Source organism: Eumetopias jubatus, unplaced genomic scaffold, assembly GCF_037043125.1.
Source record: "Eumetopias jubatus isolate StellerSeaLion01/CBP00866 unplaced genomic scaffold, mEumJub1_p1.0 scaffold_10, whole genome shotgun sequence".
In the NCBI taxonomy this organism is placed as follows: domain Eukaryota; kingdom Metazoa; phylum Chordata; class Mammalia; order Carnivora; family Otariidae; genus Eumetopias; species Eumetopias jubatus.
In genome coordinates this window covers 125430133-125453073 of record NW_028274816.1, presented here as the reverse complement: position 1 = coordinate 125453073, position 22941 = coordinate 125430133, and the positions used below count along the sequence as shown (strand labels likewise).

Sequence of the window (22941 nt, the reverse complement as noted above, 5' to 3'; positions counted from 1 at the left end):
ATGACCTGAAATCACCATCAATTAATTATATGTAAATGGTCTTTCTAGATCTTTTTGTATATTTATATATTTTGTTATTTTTTTTTAAAGATTTATTTACTTACTTTAGAGAGAGAGAAGGGGAGAGAGAGAGCTCATGGGGGGCTAGGGACAGAGGGAGAGGGAGAGAGGGAATCTGAAGCAGACTCTCTGCTGAATGCAGAGCCCAGTGCATGGCACAATCTCACAACCTTGGGATCATGACCTCAGCCAAAATCAAGAGTTTGATGCCCAACTGACTGAGCCACCCAGGCTCCCCATATCTTTTATTAACACCAACAGTATGCTGTAACCATTGAAAATATAAAACTTGCAAGCCCGTAAAAGAATATAGATTAGTAAAATCTTACAGCAGAAAATAAGAGGTAAATATTTTACATCTCATTTTTTAAAACAAAGAAAAATAACTTTAAAAAATGAATTTGCAAGGGGCGCCTGGGTGGCTCAAATGGTTCAGCACCTGCCATCGGCTCAGGTCATGATCCCAGGGTCCTGGGATCGAGCCCCACATTGGGCTCCTAGCTCAGCAGGGAGCCTGCTTCTCCCTCTCCCTCTCCCTTTGCCTCTCCCCCTGCTCATGCTCTCTCTCTCTATCTCTGTGTCTCAAATGAATAAATAAAGTATTAAAAAAAATGAATTTGCGGGCGCCTGGGTGGCTCAGTTGGTTAAGCGACTGCCTTCGGCTCAGGTCATGATCCTGGAGTCCCAGGATCGAGTCCCATATCGGGCTCCCTGCTCAGCGGGAGTCTGCTTCTCCCTCTGACCCTCTTCCCTCTCGTGCTATCTCTCATTCTCTCTCTCTCAAATAAATAAAATCTTTAAAAAAAAATGAATTTGCCAGGATCATACATGGTCTGTCATATTTGTTAGCAAGCTACCTGGCTCCCAAGCCAGTGCTCTGTAACCCATCTACTGACATGTTGGTTCTACTTAAGGTATTGGAAACTAAAAGAGAAATTTCTATCTTCCTGGCAACCTAGAGACAGAAGTCCTTTTGGACATGACTCTTTGGTCGGCTTTCAAATACTTATAATACCAGCTCTTGCTCGATTAGCTTGCCTGATGAGACAGCCAGCATAGCTGGCTCAACTGGTGTATTTTTTAAACTTAAGGTGATCCTTATTGTCAATTAATGAAAATTCATAGATGTTTTAAAAACTACTTTTAGTCATCTAAAAAAGTTTGATGAGAGGGTCCTTCCTCTATATACCCTGTAGGCAAACACCACACATTATAAGCCCTGTCATGGGGTGGGGTGAGAGGAAACAAAAACCAAAGCATTCATGCATTCATGCACACTCACACGTGCAACACATACACACACAAAGGTTTATCTGATACCACGAGATACAAAGGTTAGTGATACAGAAATGGAATTATGGCAAAAATATTCAATTCTGGGCTACATTCAAACTTTTGAATGTACATCTACCTGGTGCATGTCTCCCAGACATCAAAACAATTAGCAGAAAACACCTACTTTGAGCAGTTGCCATTGATTCCTTGATGCTTTCATGCAATGGTTCCTGATGGGTGGTGCTAACCTGAACCTAGGTTTCCTGACTTCCTAAAACAGCATTTATCATCTTGTTTCCCTCACTCATTTTGTTATGAAAATATGTCAAACATACAGTAAAATTGGTATAGCTCAGTGAACCTTTTATGCCTTCCCCTAGGTCATAAGTCAGCAAACTTTTTCTATAAAGAGCAAGATATTAAATATTTTATGCTTTGTGGGCCAAATACATATTATCTTTCTTTTTCTGTTGCATTTTTTCTTCCTTTCTTTAATTTTATTATTTCTTATTATTTTTTAAGATTTTTTATTTATTTATTTGACAGAGAGAGACACAGCGAGAGAGGGAACACAGGCAGGGGGAGTGGGAGAGGGAGAAGCAGACTTCCTGCGGAGCAGGGAGCCTGATGCAGGGCTCGATCCCAGGACCCTGGGATCATGACCTGAGCTGAAGGAAGAGGCTTAACGACCGAGCCACCTAGGCGCCCCAAAAATAAAATCTTTAAAAAAATGATTTTTACATTTAGAAAAAAAATGTTTTGTTTTTTTTTTTAAGATTTATTTATTTATTTTAGACAGAGCGTGCACCCATGGAGAAGCAGAGGGAGAGGGAGGAGAGAAACAGACTCCCCGCTGAGAGCTGAGTCCCATGTGGGCTCGATCCCACAATCCATGAGATCACAACTTGAGCAGAAATCAAGAGTCAGACACTTAACCAACTGAGCCACCCCCAGGTGCCCCAAGCCCTCAGTATTTCTCTCCTAAATTACTAGAAAAGCTTCAAAATCAGCATCCCTTCTTTGATCTTTGACAACGCCAATCTTCCCTCCACATTGCTGCAAGAATACACTTTGTATATCACAAATGGAAGTATTTCTCTTTCACTTCAGTGGTCCCCTAAAGACTTCAGAATCAAATATACATTTCTTAGTATAGTATAGGGGGCTGTCTTCAAGAGCCCTTGCTTGTCTTTCCTTTTTACCTTTCTCTGATACATTCTCAGTCCCCACTAAAACCACAATTCAAAACCTACCTGCTTCAGTCACTTCAGCAAAGACTACTGACAAATTATGGACTTGGGGTAATACAATTTTACAGGTTTAAAATTTTTAAATCACTGATATTTTGCTAATATGTGATTTAACTTAGTACCTTAATGCAAAGAAAAGGATCATAACATTACTCTCTCCACTGTACAGATCGTGTGGGCAGGTCTAAAGGAGAGAAAAAATCTTGAGGCGCCTGGGTGGCTCAGTCGTTAAGCGTCTGCCTTCGACTCAGGTCATGATCCCGGGGTCCTGGGATTGAGCCCCGCATCAGGCTCCCTGCTCCGTGGGAAGCCTGCTTCTCCCTCTCCCACTCCCCATGCTTGTGTTCCCTCTCTCGCTGTGTCTCTCTCTGTCAAATAAATAAATAAAATCTTTAAAATAAAAAAAGAAAGAAAGAAGGAAAGAAAGAAGAGAAAAAAATCTATAGAAATTCTATACTTTTCATTATTAACAATGAAATACCAATTACTCCAAAAACATATATTTACATAATAATATATAAAAATTCCATGCAAGGGGTGCCTTGGTGGCTCAGTCAGTTAAGCATCTGCCTTGGGCCTCAGGTCATGATCTCAGGGCTCTGGGATCAAGCCCCATGTGGGGCTCCCTGCTCAGTGAGGAGCCTGCTACTCCATCTCCTTCTCCCTCTGTTGCTCCCCGTTTGTGCTCTCTTGCTCTCTCACTCTATCTCTCAAATAAATAAATAAATAAAATCTACAAAAAAAAAAAAGAGAGAAAAGTCCATGCAAGTCCAAATAATATCACACATTAACCTAGGAAAATCTCACTACTAAGACTGACCCAAAACAACCAATAAAAGCAGGCAATATATGCAAAATGACATCATGAAATTACTGAAGAGCAACAAATGCAGGCAGGCTTTAGAGACTAGAATGTTTGAGAGAGAATAGAATGACAAAGTGAGCTATAAATTTACTCCAGCTTCATCCCTGAACTTGTGGTACAGAAAAATAGAATCCAAGGAGAAAGCTAGGCTAAGGAGACAGAGGCCAGAGACAGGAGCTTCCAAAATGTCTGAGACTTACAATGCATCATCTCAAAAAAGGGAGCTGAAAAGAAGCAGCTCAAAAATCTGCAGGGACTCCTGGGTGGCTCAATTGGTTGAGCATCCAATCTTGGTTTTGGCTCAGGTCACGATCTCTGTTGCAGTGAGATGGAGCTCTGCGTCGGGCTCCCCACTGAGTGTGGAGTCTGCTTCAGATTCTTTCTCCCTCTCCCTCTGTCCCTCCATAATCTCGCACACACTCTCTCTCAAATAAATAAATAAAATATTTTCTAAAAAAAAATGTAAATTAGGGTACCTGGGTGGCTCAGTTGGTTAAGCATCCAACTCGATTTCAGCTCAGGTCATGATCTCAGGGTCGTGAGATCGAGCCCTGTGATGGTTTTATTTATTTAAAAATAAATAAAATGTTAGAAAAGAATCAAATGGACAGTTTAGAAAAACTGTGCAAAGAACAGGAGAAAGACAGAATTGAAATAGTGTAAAGTTTTCACACTGTTTGGAGCGCCTGGATGGCTCAGTTGTTAAGTGTCTGCCTTCGGCTCAGATCATGATCCCAGGGTCTTGGGATCGAGCCCCGCATAGGGCTCCCTGCTCAGCAGGAAGCCTGCTTCTCTCTTTCCCACTCCCCCTGCTTATGTTCCCTCTCTCACTGACTCTCAGTCAAATAGATCAGTAACATCTTAAAAAAAAAAAAGTTTTCACAATGTTTGAGAAATGGAAGAACTGCTAAGTTACCTATAATAAATCAAGAATATATAATTTCTGGGGCGCCTGGGTGGCTCTCAGTCAGTTAAGCATCTGCTTCAGCTCAGGTCATGATCCCAGGGTCCTGTGACTGAGCCCTGCATGGCAGGGAGCCTGCTTCTCCCTCTCCCACTCCCCCTGCTTGTGCACATGTCTCTCTCTCTCAAAAAAAAAAAAAAAAAAAAAAAAAGAATATATAATTTCTGGGGTGACGATTAAAAGAGTAATAAAAGAATGGATAACCAAAAGGTTAATATAGGGGAAAAGACAAACAAATGATCAACAGGTAAATGAAAAGGTGCTCAATATCACTAATCATCGGGGAAATTCAAATCAAAACTACAATGAGATATCACCTCAAACCTGTTAGAATGGCTCTTATCAAAAAGACAAGTGATAACAAGTATCAGCAAGGGTGTGCAGAAAAGGGAAACCCTGTGCACTGCTTGGTGGGAATGTAAGTTGGTATAAACACGATGGAAAACAAAATGGAAGTTCCTCAAAAAATTAAAAACAGAACTACCATATGACCCAGCAATCATACTTCTGGGTATGTATCCAAAAGAACTGAATTCAAGATCTTGAAGAGATATCTGCACCCCCAAATTCACTGCAGCATTATTCACAATAGTCAAGATACAGAAACAACCAGAACTATCTGTCAAAGGATAAATGGATAAAAACGTGGTGTATGTACATACACACACACACACACACACACACATATAAATACAATGGAGTATTAATTCAGCCATGAGAAAGAACCACTTGCAACAACTTGGATGAAACTTAAGGGCATTATGCTAAGTGAAATAAGTAAGATAGAAAAAGGCAAATGCGGGGCATCTGACTGGCTCCATCAGATGAGCATGGGACTCTTGATCTCAGGGTTGTGAGTTCGACCCCCATGTTGGGTGCCCAGACTACTTAAATAAATAAACTTAAAAGAAAAAGACAAATATTGTATATTATCACTTATATGTAGAATCTAAAGAAGCCACACTCAAATAAACAGAGTAGAATAGTGGTTACCAGGGGTTGGGAAGTGGGGGGAAATGGGGAGATACTGGTCAAAGGATATAAACTTCCAGTTATAAGACTAACAAATTTTGGGAATTTAATGTATAGCATGGTGATTACAGCTGAAAATACTGTATTATATACTTGAAAGTTGCTAAGAGAGTAGATCTTAAATGTTCTCACTACAAAAACGAAATAATTATGTGACAGGAAGGAGGTGTTAGCTAATGATATTACAGTGGTTATCATTTTGCAATATATAAGTGTATCAAACAGACACACTGTACACCTTAAAATTACACAATATTATATATCAATCACATCACAATAAAGGTGGAAAAAATTCTGGGGGGAAAAAAGACAAGAGAGATGAGAAACACTTTATATTTTTTAATTTTTTTAGGGGGGGGAGGGTCAGAGCAAGAGGGGGAAAGAATCTTAATCAGACTCCATGCCCAGTGCAGGGCCCCCAGCAGGGCTCAATCTCACAACCTGGGATCATGACCTGAACCAAAATCAAGAGTTGGACACTGAACCAACTGAGCCACCCAGGTGCCCCTAAGAAACACTTTAAATGTAAGTTTCCAGAAACTGTAAATGAAAGAAGATGGAAAAAGAAATACCAGGCAAGCATTTGCCAAAGAAAGATGTCTGATTAACATCAAAGTAGATTTTAAAACAAGAAATACTATAAAGATAGATAAAGACTGAAATTTTGTAATGATAATGAGACAATTCAACAAGAAGATACAATAATCCGAAATTTGTATATTCCTAATAACACAGCTTAGAAATGCATAAAGTAAAATAAGAGAGAGCTAAAAGGAAAAACAGATAAATACACAATCAGAAGAGATTTTAAATACAACTCTGAGTTGCTGATAGAACATGCACACCAAAAACAAACAAATGAAATCAGAAAGGATGCAAAAGATATGAAGAATATAATCAATGTATGTTATGTACTTGACATGCATAGATCATTACCCCCAACAAACTGCAGACTATATGTAATTTTCCAATTCTGGGAGAACACATTCACAAAACACAGAATATTGGTAAGTATCCAGGATATACAAAGAACTCATACAACTCAAAAAGAAAAACAACCCAATTTTTAAAAAATGTACAAAACATCTCAACAAACACTTCCCAAAGATACGTGAATGACCATTAAGTCTATGAAAACGTACTCAATATCCAGTCACCAGGGAAATGTACATTAAAACCTTACTGAAATACTATTATACACCCACCAGAATTACTCAAATTAAAACGACTGTCAACACCTAATGTTGTAGAGAATATGAAGCAAACAGAATTCTCACATACTGTTGATGGAAGTGTAAAATTTTACTCCTTAAAAAAAGTCTGGCAATTGGTCATAAAGCTCAACGTATACCTTCCCTATGATCCAACAATTCCATCCATACTTAAGAGAAATGAAAAATTGAGTCCCCAAAAAGATTTATAAATCAAAAGACTTGTAAGTCAAAAAAGGTTCTGAGATAAAGAAAGACATTATATACTAATAAAGGTTCAATACAGCAAGAAGATATAACAAGTATAAACATTTACAATACCTAATAACAGATCATTAAAATATATGAAGTAAAAATTGACAGAATTGAAAAGAGATATTAACAGTTCTACAATAACAGCTGGAGACTTTAATACCCCACTCATAATAATGGAGAGAACAACCAGACAGAAGATAAGCAAGGCAATAGAGAACTCAACACAATAAACCAACTAGATTTAATATACAGAACACTCTACCCAACAATATAGTACATATTCTTCTCAAGGGTACATGGGACAGTTTCCTAACGTATGTTAGGTCACAAATCAACTCTCAATAAATTTAAAAAGACAGATATCATACAAAGAATCTTCTCTGATCTCAATGTGATAAAGTTAGAAATTAGTAACAAAAAAAGGAAAACTAAGGGTGCCTGGGTGGTTCAGTCGGTGAAGCACCTGACTCTTGATTTCGGCTCAGGTCATGATCTCAGGGTTGTAAAACTGAGCCTCATGTCTCCCCCTTTCTGCCTCTTCCTCCGCACCCTCAAAAACAAAAAACCAGAAAACTACAAATTCACAAAGTTGGGGAATTTAAACAACATGCTTTTAAACAACAATGGATCAAAGAAGAAATCACAAGGGAAATTAGAAATACCTAGAGTTGAATGAAGACAAAAAATACAACATATCAAAACTTAAGGGGCCAAGTAAAAGAAATGCTCAGGAGGAAATTTGTAGCTATGAACACTTACATTAAAAAAAAAAAATTCTCAAATTAACAACCTAACTTTACAACTTAAAGAACTAGAAAAAGAACAACTAAACCCAAATTTAGCAGAAGGAAGTAAGTAATAAAGATTAAAGCAGAGATAAACAAAACAGAGAACAGAAAAATAAGAGGGAAAATCTATGAAATCAAAAGTTGGTTCCTCAAAAAGATCAACAAAATTGACAAACCTTTAAGCTAGATGGCCTAAGGAAGAAAGAGTACTAAAATCAGAAATTAACAAGGGGACATTACTACTGATTCTACAAAAATAAAAAGGATTTTAAGAGAGTACTATGAACAACTATATGCCAACAAATTAGATGAAAAGGGTAAATTCTGAAAAATATAAAACCTACCAAGACTAAGCCATGAAGAGACAGAAAATCTGAATAGTATGACTTATAAGTAGATTGAATCAGTAACCAAAAATTTCCCAATAAAGCAAAGCCCTGGACCCAGTGGGCTCCTAAAATTCAACAACAAGAAAACACACAACCTGATTTAAAAATGGGCCTAACATCCTGACACCTTACCAAAGAAAAAATCCAGATGGGAAATAAGCATATGTAAAGACAGTTCACATCATGTATTACAGGGAAATAGAAATTAAAACAATGAGATACTACTAGACACAATTAGAATGGCCAAAATGGAACACTGACAGTACCCTTTGGTACTGATGAGGATATGGAGCAACAAGAACTCTCATTCACTGCTGGTGGGAATGCAAAATGGTACAGTCCCTTTGTAAGATAGTTTGGTGGTTTCTTACAAAATTAAACATACTTTACCATGCAATCCAGCAATGGCACTCCTTGGAATTTACTCAAAGGAGGTGAAAACATATCCACACAAAAACCTGCACACAAAGGTTTTTTTCAAGGCAGTGAAATACTCTGTATGATGATGGGTACTTATCAAACGTTTGACTATACCCATAGAATTGTACAATATCAAGAGTGAACCCTAATGTAAACTACAGTGATTATGTCAATGTAGGTTCATCAGTTGTCTTCTGGTGAATACTGATAATGGGGGAGGCTATGCATGTGTGAGGGAAAGGACTATAGGAAATCTCTCTGTACCTTCCTTTCCATTTCGCTGTGAGCCTAACTAAAACTGCTCTAGAAAAATAAAGTCTTTTTTAAAAATGTTTTTAAATACCTCTACTTGAGGTGCCTAGGTGGCTCAGTCTGTGTTGGGCTCCCTGCTCAGCTGGAAGTCCGTATCTCCCTCTCCTTCTGCCCCTACCCTCAGTTCGTTCTGTAATGATCTCTCTAATGAGCTCTCTCTAAAAAATAAATAAAATCTTCTAAAGAAATAAAAAAATAAATATCTCTACTTAATTTAAAATCTTCATCTCAATTTCCTTAAGATGAAACTGTTCAAGTTTATAAAGTATTGCAACTTCACTTCTCAAGAGGAAGTATATGTATAAATATATTGTTTTAAGTTTTTATCTATTTACTTAAGTAATCTCCACACCCAATGTGGGGCTTGAACTCAGGACTCCACATCAAGAGTTGCATGCTCTTCCGACGGAACCAGCCATGCACCCCTATATATAAATCTTTTACTTGCTTATGGCAGTGTATTTTTAAACAATGAAAAAATTAACCTACTTTCTCCCATCAGTAAGTTTTATGCCAAAAGATGTCTTCTTTAACCTGTACAAGAAACTACCAAATAGATACACACCATAAAATATTTTCCACAGGGGTGCCTGGGTGGTTCAGTTGGTTAAGCAACAGACTTAATTTTGGCTCAGGTCACGATCTCAGGGTTGTGAGATCAAGCCCTGCGTCGGGCTCCATTCTGAACATGGGGCCTGCTTAAGATTCTCTCTCCCCTTCTCCCTCTGCCTCTTCCCACTTGTGCTCTGCTCTCTTTTGAAAAACAAACCAAAAAATCCCCAAAAAAGGCTCTTTAAATTAGTATTGCTTCTGGTTCTATTTTGTTTCTTCTCTGGGCCTACTTGGGCACTAATACCATATGGCTTTAACTATTGTGTTGTATTTTTTTTTAATTTATTAAATAAACGCTATACCCAATGTGGGGTTCAAATTCGCAACCCTGAGACCAAGAGTTGCATGCTCCACTGAATGAACCAGCTGGGCGCCTCTACTGTGTCATAGATTTTTAATAATTGATAATCCAAGGCTCCCTTCAATAGTCGCCTATTTAATACTCTTCATTATTTTCTAGGCTATTCACATTGCTTTATTCTCCTTTTCTTTTTCCCTCCAAACTAGCAAACATATTCATTAAGAGAAAATATAATGATGTTCATTACAGTATTATTTTTGTAGCAAAAAAAGGGAGGAGGGTTGAAAAACCTAAATATCTACTCATTTGGAATGATAAAGCAAATTATGATATATTGAATGGATATATAAAATCTGATACACTAGTTGTTATACATGTACACTTATTAATATGAAAAATAAGCAGCACTGTAAAAATTTTAAATAACAAATGATACCATTTTCATTTTAAAAATTAAATGGCAGGGGTGCCTGGGTGGCTCAGTGGTTAAGCATATGCCTTTGGCTCAGGACATGATCCCAGGTGCTGGGATCGAGCCCCATGTCGGGCTGCCTGCTCTGCAGGAAGCCTGCTTCTCCCTCTCCCGCTCCCCCTGCTTGTGTTCCCTCTCTCGCTGTATCTCTCTCTGTCAAATAAATAAAATCTTTAAAATAAACAAATAAATAAAAATTAAAAGGCAACTGAACAGTATATAAACACTACATGTTACAGATATATGTAGAATAAATAATTATCTCATTTTGCCCTGGACTATGAGGTTTCTAGGACATGGGACTTTCATCACTAAAACTGGGAGTCTTGGTTAAATTGAGATAACAGTCATCTTAGATATATGTACATTACTGAGAGGCTGAGAAGAGGTAAATGAAATATTATCAGTGGCTATCTGAAGGGAAAACAATTATAAGTAATGGTTTCTGTATGCTTTTCATTTTTCAGTTAAAGGTGATATAATACGCCCTTGTATGAACAAGCAAAGTTTACTAAGCATCTTTTAATGAAAATCTCAAACTACAATTATAGTTAAAATTCAAGAGAAAACAGACTTAGCTATACCAATAAAAAAGTAATGAGAGAAAAGCCAAATACTAAAACCAGGAATAAGCGGGAACATTACAACCAACCTACAGAAATAAAAAGGGTTATATGAGAATACTATTTACAACTGTACACCAATAAATTAGATAACCTAGATGAAACAAATTCCTAGAACCCACAAATAAAGTAACTTAAGAAAATAAAAAATAGCAAGAGACATTTAACAAGTAAGTACTTAAAAAGTAATCAAAAACAAAGTCCATAACCAGATTCCTTCCCTGTGAATTCTACCAAACAGTTAAAGAATTAACACCAATTGTTCCCCAACTCTTCCAAAAAATAAAAGAGAACACTTCCTAACTCAATGAGGCCAGTATTAGCCTGAGGCCAACACCAGACCAAGAAAATCACAAGAAAATTAGTGTCTCTTATGAATACAGATGTAAAAATCCTCAAAGTACTATCAAACCAAATCCAACAGCGTATTATATTATAAACATGACAAAGTGGAATTTATCCCAGAAATACAAGAGTGGTTCAATGTAACAAAATCAATAGTGTAGTATACTACATTAACAGAACAAAGGAGAAAAACCATATGATCATTTTAACTGATATCAAAAGGGTATATAACAGAGTGCAACAACCTTTCATGAAAAAGAAACACTCAAAAAATTAGAAATAGAAGGAACTTCCTCAATATGATAAAGGGCATTTAACAGCTGTTTCTATATACCAGCAATGAATAATCTGAAGAGAGAATTAAAGTAATTCCATTTACAACAGCATCTAAAATAACAACATACTGATGACTAAATTTAAGCAATGAATTAAAACACTTGTACACTGAAAACTATAAAACACTGCTGAACAAAATTAAAGAAGACCTAAATAAATGTTTAGAAGGGCATTTGTGTTCACAGATAATAAGACAATACTGGTTAAGATGCCAATACTACCAAGCATGATCTACAGATTTAAACAATTCATAAAAAAATTCCAACAGCAGAAATGGAAAAGCCAATCCTCAAATTCATATGGAATTGCAAGGGGCCCCAAAAAGCCAATTCTTTAAAAAGAATAAAGTTATCCCTGATCTTATACTACAAAGATACAGTAATCAAAACTGTAGATACTAGCATAAAGATGGATACGCAGACAAATGGAAAAGAACTGAGAGTTCAGAAATAAACCTATACAATGTGACCAATTGATTCCACAAAAATGTCAAGACAATTCAACGGGGAAAGAATAGTCTCTTTAATAGAGGGCACCAGAGCTTTTCCGTCTGAGCTGCTGACATGCCATCCAGACTGAGGAAGACCCGGAAACTTCGGGGCCACGTGAGCCACAGCCACGGCCGCATCGGCAAGCACCGGAAGCACCCAGGAGGCCGGGGTAATGCTGGTGGCATGCATCACCACAGGATCAACTTCGACAAATATCACCCAGGATACTTTGGAAAAGTTGGTATGAGACATTACCACTTAAAGAGGAACCAGAGCTTCTGCCCAACTGTCAACCTTGATAAACTGTGGACCTTGGTCAGTGAGCAGACACGGGTAAATGCTGCCAAAAACAAGACTGGAGCTGCTCCTATCATTGATGTGGTGCGATCGGGCTACTACAAAGTTTTGGGAAAGGGAAAACTCCCAAAACAGCCTGTCATCGTGAAGGCCAAATTCTTCAGTAGAAGAGCAGAGGAGAAGATTAAGGGTGTCGGGGGCGCCTGCGTTCTAGTAGCTTGAAGCCACATTTGAGGGCGTTCATTAAATGCTAACAAGTGCTTTTCTCTTCTGGTCTGGGTGTAAATGCTTTAGCACCCCTACCTCCTTACCTGTACATCAGAAATCCACCTAACAGATTCTAGGAGTAAGGGTATGAGGGCCTGAGACCCTCTGCCAACTCCCCTCAGAAAGTGTGAAAGAGAGCACCAGCACTTAGAGGACTTGGCCCAATACCTAACTTGAACATTTTCATTTATAACATGAGAATGATAGCACATGTAGTTGAAAGGCCAGTTTGCATTGTATATTCTGAATTTACAATGAGGGGGGAGAACACACTTTTTAACTGTAGTACAGGGCGCCTGGGTGGCTCAGTTGGTTAAGCGACTGCCTTCGGCTCAGGTCATGATCCTGGAGTCCCGGGATCGAGTCCCACATCGGGCTCCCTGCTCAGCAGGGAGTCTGCTTCTCCCCTCTGACCCTCTTCCCTCTTGTGTTCTCTCTCTCATTCTCTCTCTCTCAAATAAAGAAAATCTTTAAAAAAAAAAAAAAATAGAGGGCACCAGAACAACTGGATTTCCACATACAAAAGAATGAAGTTGGACCTTTACCTCACAACATACACAAAAAATAACTCAAAATGAATCAATGACCTATAAATAAGAGCTAAGACCATAAAACTCTTAGAAGAAAACATAAGGGTAAATCTTCATGACCTTGGATTTCACACTGGATTCTTAGACATGACACCAAAAGCATAAGTAACAATGACAAAAAATAGACCAACTGGACTTAATCCAAATTTAAAACTTCTGTACATCAAAGGACATCATCAAGAAAGTGAAAAGATGAGCTACAGAATGGGAGAAAATATTTGCGAATCGTCTATCTGATAAGGAATTAATATTCAGAATACATAAAGAACCCTTACAACTCAACAAGGAGACAAACAATCCAAATTTTAAAATGGGCAAAGGATTTGAATAGACATTTCTCCAGAGAAGATATACAAATGGCCAATAAGCACATGAAAAGATGCCCAACATTATTAGTCAATAGGGAAATATAAATCAAAACATCAAGATACTACTTCACACCAAGTAGGATAGCTATAATCAAAATAACAAAAAATAACAGGCATTTGCGAGGACGTGGAGTAATTGGAACTCTGGTAAACTGCTTGTGAGAATGCAAACAGTGCAGCCTTTATGGTGCAGTCTGGCAGTTTCTCAAAAAGTTAAACATAAAATTACCATGTGATCTAGTATTTTCACTCCTAGGTACACACCCAAATTTGAAAACAGTGACTCAAACAGATATTTGTACACGAATGTTCATTACAGCATTTATTCACAATAGCCAAAAGGTGGACATGATCTTGTGTCCATCAACAAATGAATGGATAAACAAACCATGATATAGTCATACAATGGGATATTATTCGGCTATAAAAAGGAATGAAGTACTGAAACATGCTACAACATGGCTGACCTGTAAAATGTTATGCTATACATTATGCTAATAGATATAAGCTATAAACAAAAGTACAAATATTGTATGATTCCATTCGTGTGAAATACCTAGAATAGGCAAATTCATAGATAAAACCAGATTAGAGGTTAGGTAGAGGGAGAAGGAGGAGTTGTTGCTAATAAATACAGAGCTTCTATTTGGGGTGATGAAAAAGTTTTGGAAATAATGGTAATGGTTGTACAACATTGTGAGCATAATTAACACTACAAATTGTACACTTAAAAATGGTTAAAATGGCAAATCTGATGGTTCTTTTAGCACAACACACACACATATACACACAAGAGGAAAAGACTTTGGTACATAACCTTCGGTCAAATAATTCTAGATTTTCATAACACTAAAATGGACTGTGTATGAGACTTTACAGAAGTCAGTATTCTGTAATATTTAATTTTAAAGTAATACAAGTCATTAGACTCCTCAAACCACTGTGCTAAAATGTTAAACCATATGTAAGTTAAAACAAAATTCTTTCCCATTTTTTCAATAATCCAAGAAGCTCAATAAATAAAACTACCTATTTTCATATTATACACATATATGTATGCAAGTGATTATAAAACGGACTATTGCCTATGTTTCTTTATATTATTGTTTTTTTCCCTGCTGGGGCTAGATATTAAGTAAATGCCAGTCACTGACATTAAGCCTTTAACACTTACAAAATACACTGCTCCAAAGCTTCCATGGCCAATTTCTCTGAGATCTGTGAAGAGCTTTTCTGGATCTTCTTTGAAAAAGAGCTCTGCAATTTCAGGGTCCTTCAGGCTGCCCGCTCGGTTAGTTGATGGCATCCTGCTGGGCAATCAGTTCTCTGATTCTAATTTTATACTGCTATCCCAATCCTTGGTTCATCTGTATGAATGAAGCCACGTTGGCATAAACTATTGTAGAGAAATAAGAAAAGAAAAAAGTCAGGAAAAGCAAAAGCTGCTAAGAATAATTAGTATAAGATCATTTTCTGACAGCATATACAAAAACTATCTCAGGTCTAGATTTTCACTGAGAAGGAAATGTGGTCTACTAGTTCCTCAACCTGGCTCATCATCACAATCACCTGTGGTACTTTAAGAAAACACAGATTCTTAATATCCATACTATATATGTATATACTACATATAGACTTTTAAAAATTAAACAAATCTTATGTCTTAGAAGTCTTTCTGTATCTGTACTTAAAGATTTACCTAATCCAGATGCAGTGCACCCTCAGAAGAGCTAACACATAAGCTATCAAAACTGCACAGCAACTTAAGACGTACCAATACTATGTCTCTAACACCAAGAAGATTCCCATCTATTAATGATATTCAAATATAAGAAAATATACAAAAGATTTAATTCAGTAAGTCGTTTCTTTTCCTTTCAGATACCATTTGCCAATGTTTAATCAACTCTAATACAGACATTCCAAAGAAAACTACAATGGGAGAAAGTAATAAATTTCACACAGATAACTGTTTCCCCATAAACCTGATTCACATTAAAATATGGCCTTTATCAAATCTGCATCATTAGATTAAGTAGATACTATAGATAACTGGTAAATTCCCTGGTGTTGTGTTATCAGTTCCTCTATATCTGATTACTCAATTTTATAAAAACAGCTGTCATAACTGAGAGGCTTCAGAACCTGGGTTCTGGAATGACACTGCCTGAACATGAATCCTGGCAACACTACAAACTGTGAGCTTGGGTAGCCTCATTTTCCTAATCTATACACTGAAAATAACCTATTTCATAGAATGGGATAGCATCCTCCAGAAAATCAGAGAAATAAGAAATAATGAACATTTACTTTATAAAATAATAAAAAATAACTATGGTATCATTTAGAATACTAAAAATAGGACAAGGAAATCAATAATCTAAAAGACAGTCCAGAATCAAACCCGTGTATGTCTGTCTTGGAATTCAGCCTACAACTAAAGAAGAAGAAATAAATGTTGAGAAAATTGAGAACCCATTCAGAAAAAATATACAAAAATTATAATCTTATCACATATCTTATGTAAACATTACTGCTAAGTGGCTTAAGAGACATCCCAAATAAATGAGGAAAAAATGAATTTGAGACCTGTTCCTCAAACTTAACACCAGAATTACATATGGGTCAGAAATACAAACATAAGAAATGAAACTGGGGTGTCTGGCTGGCTCGATAAGAATATGTGATTCCTGATCTTGGGGTCATGAGTTTGAGTCCCACGGTGGGTGAAGAGATTACTTAAATAAATACAATTTTAAAAAATGAAATTATATATAAGTACTAGAAGTAAGTTCCTCCATAATCAGAGATTGAGGAAACTTTCCTATGATCCAAATCCAAAACAACAATGACAAAGACTGGTATGTATTTAAAAGTATAAAAAAAAAAAAAATTGGGACAAGGGACCATAGAAAAAGACACTCCAAACAAAAAGATAAAAGAGGGGCGCCTGGGTGGCTCAGTCATTAAGCGTCTGCCTTTGGCTCAGGTCATGATCCCGGGGTCCTGGGATTGAGCCCCGCATCAGGCTCCCTCCTCGGTGGGAAGCCTGCTTCTCCCTCTCCCACTCCCCCTGCTTGTGTTCCCTCTCTCGCTGTCTCTGTCAAATAAATAAAATCTTAAAAAAAAAAAAAGATAAAAGATAAACTTGGAAAAAAGTTTGAAACTTATGTTTACAAAGGGTTAATAGCCCTAATATGTAAAAAGTTAAAGAAGACAATCTGATATCCTTAATACCTGAAAAGTTTCTGAAAACAGCAAAGAAAAAATACAGCAGATATGCGTAGTTCACAGAAAAAAAAATTATTCTTAAATTAACAACTTTAAAAAATTAAATTGCTTAGGGGTGCCTGGGTGGCCAGTCAGTTAGGCATCTGCCTTTGGCTGGGGTCATGATCTCAGGGTCCTGGGATCGAGCCCCACATCCACTTCTCTCTCTGCCTCCCCCCCAGCTTGTGCTCTCTCTCTCACTCACTCTCTCCCTCTCTCTCTAATAAATAAAGAAAACGTTTAAAAAAAATTAAATTGCTTAAATCTAACCATTAAATATATGAAAATATGTTCAAAATCACACCAAGTAAGAGAAATACAAATTAAAACTATACTAAGATTTCATTTTGTACCTATCAGAAAGGCAAAAACTCACCACATGCTGATGGTGGGGTGAAGGGAAATATGTAGGCACTCATCATTAATAGCGGTAATGAAAAAACAGTACAAACCCTATGGAGAAAAATCTAGCAAAAACATATATGCACTTATCATTTCACACAAAAATACCACTTTAAGGAATCGATTACAAAAGATACTTATAGAAAACATAAGAAATGATAAATGCACAAGGTCAGGAACTGGAAATCATTACATGGGACTATAAAATGGTACAACCGTTTTGGAAAACTGTTTAGCAGATGCTTATCAAGAAAAATAAACATTTACTATATGAAGGAGCAATTCCTGAACTAGCTGTCATTTATTCAAAGAAAAGAAGACAAAGGCACACAAAAACTTGCATACAGTAGCTTTATTCATATAGTCCAAAACTGCAAATAATACAAACATATATCAACAAATAAATGTGTAATAGAATTGTGGTATACTCACACAATGAAATACTATTCACAGCAATAAAAACGAATAAACTACTAATACACGCAGGAACACAAATGAGTATCAAAAGCATTATGCTCACCCAGCAAAAGAAGCCAGAAGAAACAAGAGTATGTACTTAATGATTTCCCTGTTAAATTCTCAAACAGGTAAAACTAGTCTAAAGTAATAGATCCATGGATACTTGGGGTGGGTATGGGGGACAAAAGGGTCCAAAGGAGCTTCTGGAGGTGACAGAATGTTCTATAAATTGAGGTAGTGAATTATGTAAGTATATACACTTTTATCGTGTATTACATTATGTAATTGGGCTGTAAAACTACAACTGAACACTTAAAATGGATGCATTTCAACCATATGTAAATGATACTTCAATGAAATTAACTTTAAAAAATTACATGGCTTGGGGCGCCTGGGTGGCTGAGGCGTTAAGCGCCTGCCTTCAGCTCAAGTCATGATCCCAGGGTCCTGGAATCGAGCCCTGCATCGGGCTCCCTGCTCCACGGGAAGCCTGCTTCTCCCTCTCCCACTCCCCCTGCTTGTGTTCCCTCTCTCGCTATGTCTCTCTCTGTCAAATAAATAAATAAAATCTTAAAAAAAAAATTAAATGGCTTAAATCTAAGTACCATATACACATATATAAAATCTAAGTACCAAGAGTGCCTGGGTGGCTCAGTCGGGTTAAGCGTCTGGCCTTCGGCTGAGGTCATGATCCCAGGGTACTGGGATTGAGCCCCGCATCAGGCTCCCTGCTCAGAGGGGAGCCTGCTTCTCCTTCTCCCTCTGCCTGGGGCTCCCCCTGCTTGTGCTCTCTTTCTCTCTCTCTCTCTCTCTCTGCCAAATAAATAAAATCTTTTTTTTTTAAACCTAAGTACCATATATATGATCTCTTGCATGTGCAATCCCTATATATAGTACAAATTTCTGAACTAGGTATAGAAGGATACATATTGAAATGTTAATATTTTCTGTGATAAAGTAGAGCCATGAAAAGCATTATTTATTAGCCTACACATCTGTATTATGTGAATTTTTATAGCGACTGCTTTTATAATTTTAAGAAATCTACAGTGTACTTTAAATTTGAGAAAAATAAAATAGAACATTTTTAGAACTAGAAGAATACATACTCTGACTAGGGAGAACATCCAAAAGGCTATCCACATTTTTTTAAGTTCACAAAAGACTTACGCATTTTACAATTTTGTATGTCAAAAAAAACTGAGTCAAACACAAAAACTGTAACTTCCAGAGCAAACAAAATTAAGGATTAACATTCCTTAAATATATAGATCATCATTCAAATTAGTCAGAAAGTAGCTAATTCACCAACATATAAATAAATGGCCAAAGGATATATATCAGCATTGCATAAACAAGTAATATAAATTACTGGGGAGAGAAGTTAAAACTTGAGGGGTATGACCATGAGTTTTGGATTCTCTTTTCCTCCTTTAACTCCTGGAAGCTTTGACCTAAGAGTGGCCTGAATTACAGCAAGGAAACCCATAAAGAAATCCCCTCTTTCCATCTAAAGGACCAGTAAAAGGAGATCCTATGATCTAGAGATTGTGGGGGGAAAAGCCATTATTTTCTCTTTTCTCTCCTCAGCCACAGAACTGCACTGCCCCAGCAACAGAAAAAAACAAACAAAAAAAACAAAAACAAAAACAAAACACCTCTTTGGCCAGAAAAATTGGAAAATAGGGCCACTATTGGTCCAAAAAGTATGAGGGGAATTCCCATTATTTTTTTAAACTCCTCTCTTCTTTCCCCATTTCACTTAAGGGGAGCCCCAGTTATGGGGAACCGTATAATGCACAGGTCTAGAGGCTCAGAGAAAAACGTGTTTTCTGATCAGAAGAACCAGGGAAAAGTCCACTGGAAATTGAAGAGTAAATGGAGGAAAATCATGGAGGAGAGCTGGAAAAGACATCCCTAATTCTTTTATTTTGGTATAAGCCAACAAAACAAAGACTGATTTGCATTTGTGTAAAGTAGACTCAAAGAAGCATAGCAAAGGCTACACTAGAGACAACTAATCTATAATATAAACCACTGCCAAGTCTCATTCTATCATTGAGAGGCACACAGAGGGCAAATCCAAAGAGCACAGCAAAGGTTGTGGAAATAGAACTCATACTGGAACCACCACTCACAGAAAGTGAGAGAGAACTTCCCATTTAAACCAGTTGGTGTCTACTAAAACAAAACAATCAACATTCTCTAGAGCATATTAATAGAACTCAGAAATGACAACATAATATTCACAATGTCCAAGATAAAATCCAAAATTATTCTACATGCAAAAACAATACACACACACACACACAAAACTGGTAAATGTCACAAATTATCAAGGGAAGAGACGACCAACAGATGCCTACTTTGAGATGACTCATGTTGGAATTACCACACAAAGACTTTAAAGCAGTTATTATAACCATAACAAATGAGGTAATGGTTAACATTCTGGAAACAACTGAAAAGATGTTAAGTTCTTAGCAGAGAAATACAAATAATGTTTTTTAAATCACATGAAAAATTTAGAACTGAAAAATACAGTATCACAAATGAGAGGTCCCTGGCTGGCACAGTCTGTACAGCATGTAACTCTTGATCTTGGGGTCATGAGTTCAAATCCCACGTTAGGCATATAACTTACTTAAAAAAAAAAAATGAAGAAAAAAAAACCTCATTGCATGGGCTCAAATGCACAACAGAGATGACAGAGGAAAGAGTTACTAAACTTTAAGACAGAAATTAATGAAACTAAAGAACAGAGGATAAAAGATTGAAAAAAATGAATAGAGCCTGAGTGACTAGTTGGACAGTATCAAATTGTCTATGTTTCAAACCACTGGTGTTATTAAGGAAAGGAAAAATAAATTGGTAGAGAAAAAAAATTTTTTTAGTAATGTCTGAAAACTTGACAGATTTGACAAAAGACATAAATTTAGAGATTCGAAAAGCTCAACAAACCCCAAACAGGGCAAATTCAAAGAAAATCAGGCTAGACACCTAATCAAAATATTAGAAAAAGATAAACTAAAATTTGAATGACAAGAGATTTTTGTGTAAAAAACAGTCCACAGAAAGTGGAATAATATCTTTAAGGTTATAAAAGGAAAGAATTACCAACCCAGAACCTAATTCTTTATCTAGCATTAGTCTTCTACAAGAATAATGGAGGGGGGGTTCTTACATGCTACAAAACCAAAACAATCTGTTGCTAGCAGACTTACTTTAAAAGAAATGCAAAATACTAAACAAAAGAAAGTTAGAGTAGCTACATTAGTATCAGACAAAATAGACTTCGGAACTAAGAAAATCACAAGGGATGAAAAGGAACATTATATAATGATTATGATTCCATTCATCAAATCCCAAATTTTTCTTCACCTGACAAAAGAGCTTCAAATTCATGAAGCAAAAATTGATACACTGGGAGACTCCAACACTCCTCTCTCAGAAATTTAAAGAAAAAATCTGAAAATATATAGAACAACACTATCAACCAAGTTTACCTAATGACATTTCTAGAATACTCTACTTGACAAAAACAGAATATACACTCTTTTCACGAGCACATATGATATTCACACTAAGATTACATTCTGGGGGGCGCCTGGGTGGCTCAGTTGTTAAGCGTCTGCCTTTGGCTCAGGTCATGGTCCCAGGGTCCTGGGATTGAGCCCCGCATCGGGCTCCCTGTTCAGCAGGAAGCCTGCTTCTCCCTCTCCCACCCCCTCTGCTTGTGTTCCCTCTCTCACTGTGTCTCTCTCTGTGAAATAAATAAATAAAATCTTTAAAAAAAAAAAAAAAAGATTGCATTCTGGGACATAAAACAAATCTTAACAAGCATAAAAAAATTTCAATTCATACAAAATACATTATCTAACCATAGTGTAATTACATTTAAAGTCAGTAACAAATATATAACTTTTTAAAAAAAAGATTTTATTTATTTATTTGTAAAAGAGAGGACAAGCAGGGGAAGCATCAGGTAGAGAGAGAAGCAGGCTCCTAAGGCGGCACTCGATCCTAGCACCCTGGGATCATGACCTGAGCTAAGGTAGACACTTAACCCACTGAGCCAACCAGGCGTCCCCCAACATATAACTTTTTAAAAAACCCACAAAATTTGGAAATTAAACACACTTCTACATAATCCATGGGTCAATAAATGAGTTTCAGGGGAAATCAGAAAAGAATACAAATTTGGGGCACCTGGCTGGCTCAGTCTAAAGAGCATGCAACTCTTGGTCTTGGGATTGTGAGTTCGGGCCCCACATTCAGTGTAGAGATTACTTAAAAATAGAATTTAAAAAAAGAATACAAATTGAAAGAAAATAAAAAAAACAACATAAAACGTGTAGGCTACAACTAATACAGTGCTTACAAAGAAATTTAAGGCACTAAATCTATATTAGAAAAAAAAGATTTCAAATAAATAATCACACTTCTATCTTAAGAATCTAGAGGGGGCATCTGGATGGCTCAGTCAGTTAAGTATCCAATTCTCTTTTTTTTTCTCTTGATCTCAGCGCAGGTCTTGATCTCAGGGTTGTGAGTTCAAGCCCCGCACTGGGCTCCACAATGGGCACGGAGCTTACATTAAAAAAAAAAAAAAAAAACAGTAAGAGAAAAGCAAATAAAACCAAAAATAGGGGCACCTGGGTAGCACAGTTGGTTAAGCATCAGACTCCTGGTTTCGGCTCAGGTGGTGATCTCAGGATGGTAAGAGTGAGCCCTGTGTGGGGCTCTGCGCTCAGTTCAGAATTTGCTTGAGATTCTCTCTCCCTCTGCCTCTCCCCACCTCTCTAAAATAAATGAATAAATCTTTTTTTAAAAACCCAAAAATAAATATAAGAAAGGAAATATTAAAGAAACAAGAATAGAAATCAATGAAATTAGAAAACAAAAAGCCAATATAGAAAAATCAATAAAACCAAGAGATGGTTCCTTTGGGTAATAAAAAAAAAAAAATCAACAAAACTGAAAGACCTCTGCCAAACTAACCAAGGAAAACAAGAACAGACACAAGTTAGCAAAAACAGAAATCAAAGGGGAAATATTACTACATACTCTTAGAACACTGAAAGGAAGAAGGAATAGCTCTAAGTTCCTGAATTTAATTCACCATTCTAAACAGACTAAAGAAAAAAGAAACACACGATCATATCAACAGAGGCAGAAAAGGATTTGACAAATCCAACATCCATTTATGATAAAAACATTAAAAAAAACTAGGACTAGAAGGGAACATCATTGGGATGCCTTGGTGGCTCAGTCAGTTAAACGTCTG

General features: G+C 36.8%; 1 protein-coding gene and 1 pseudogene across 1 annotated transcript in view; one reads left to right on the top strand and one right to left on the bottom strand.

The window, feature by feature from the left end:
* TAOK1 (TAO kinase 1) overlaps positions 1-22941 on the bottom strand; it is a 151429-nt gene that overhangs the window by 81261 nt on the left and 47227 nt on the right. The window contains exon 2 of the mRNA XM_028109304.2: positions 14698-14919. Coding sequence (XP_027965105.1) covers positions 14698-14829 — 132 coding nt within the window. The 5' untranslated portion in view covers positions 14830-14919. The remainder of the gene's footprint in view (positions 1-14697; positions 14920-22941) is intronic.
* Positions 12058-12571, top strand: LOC114213942 (large ribosomal subunit protein uL15 pseudogene; annotated as a pseudogene).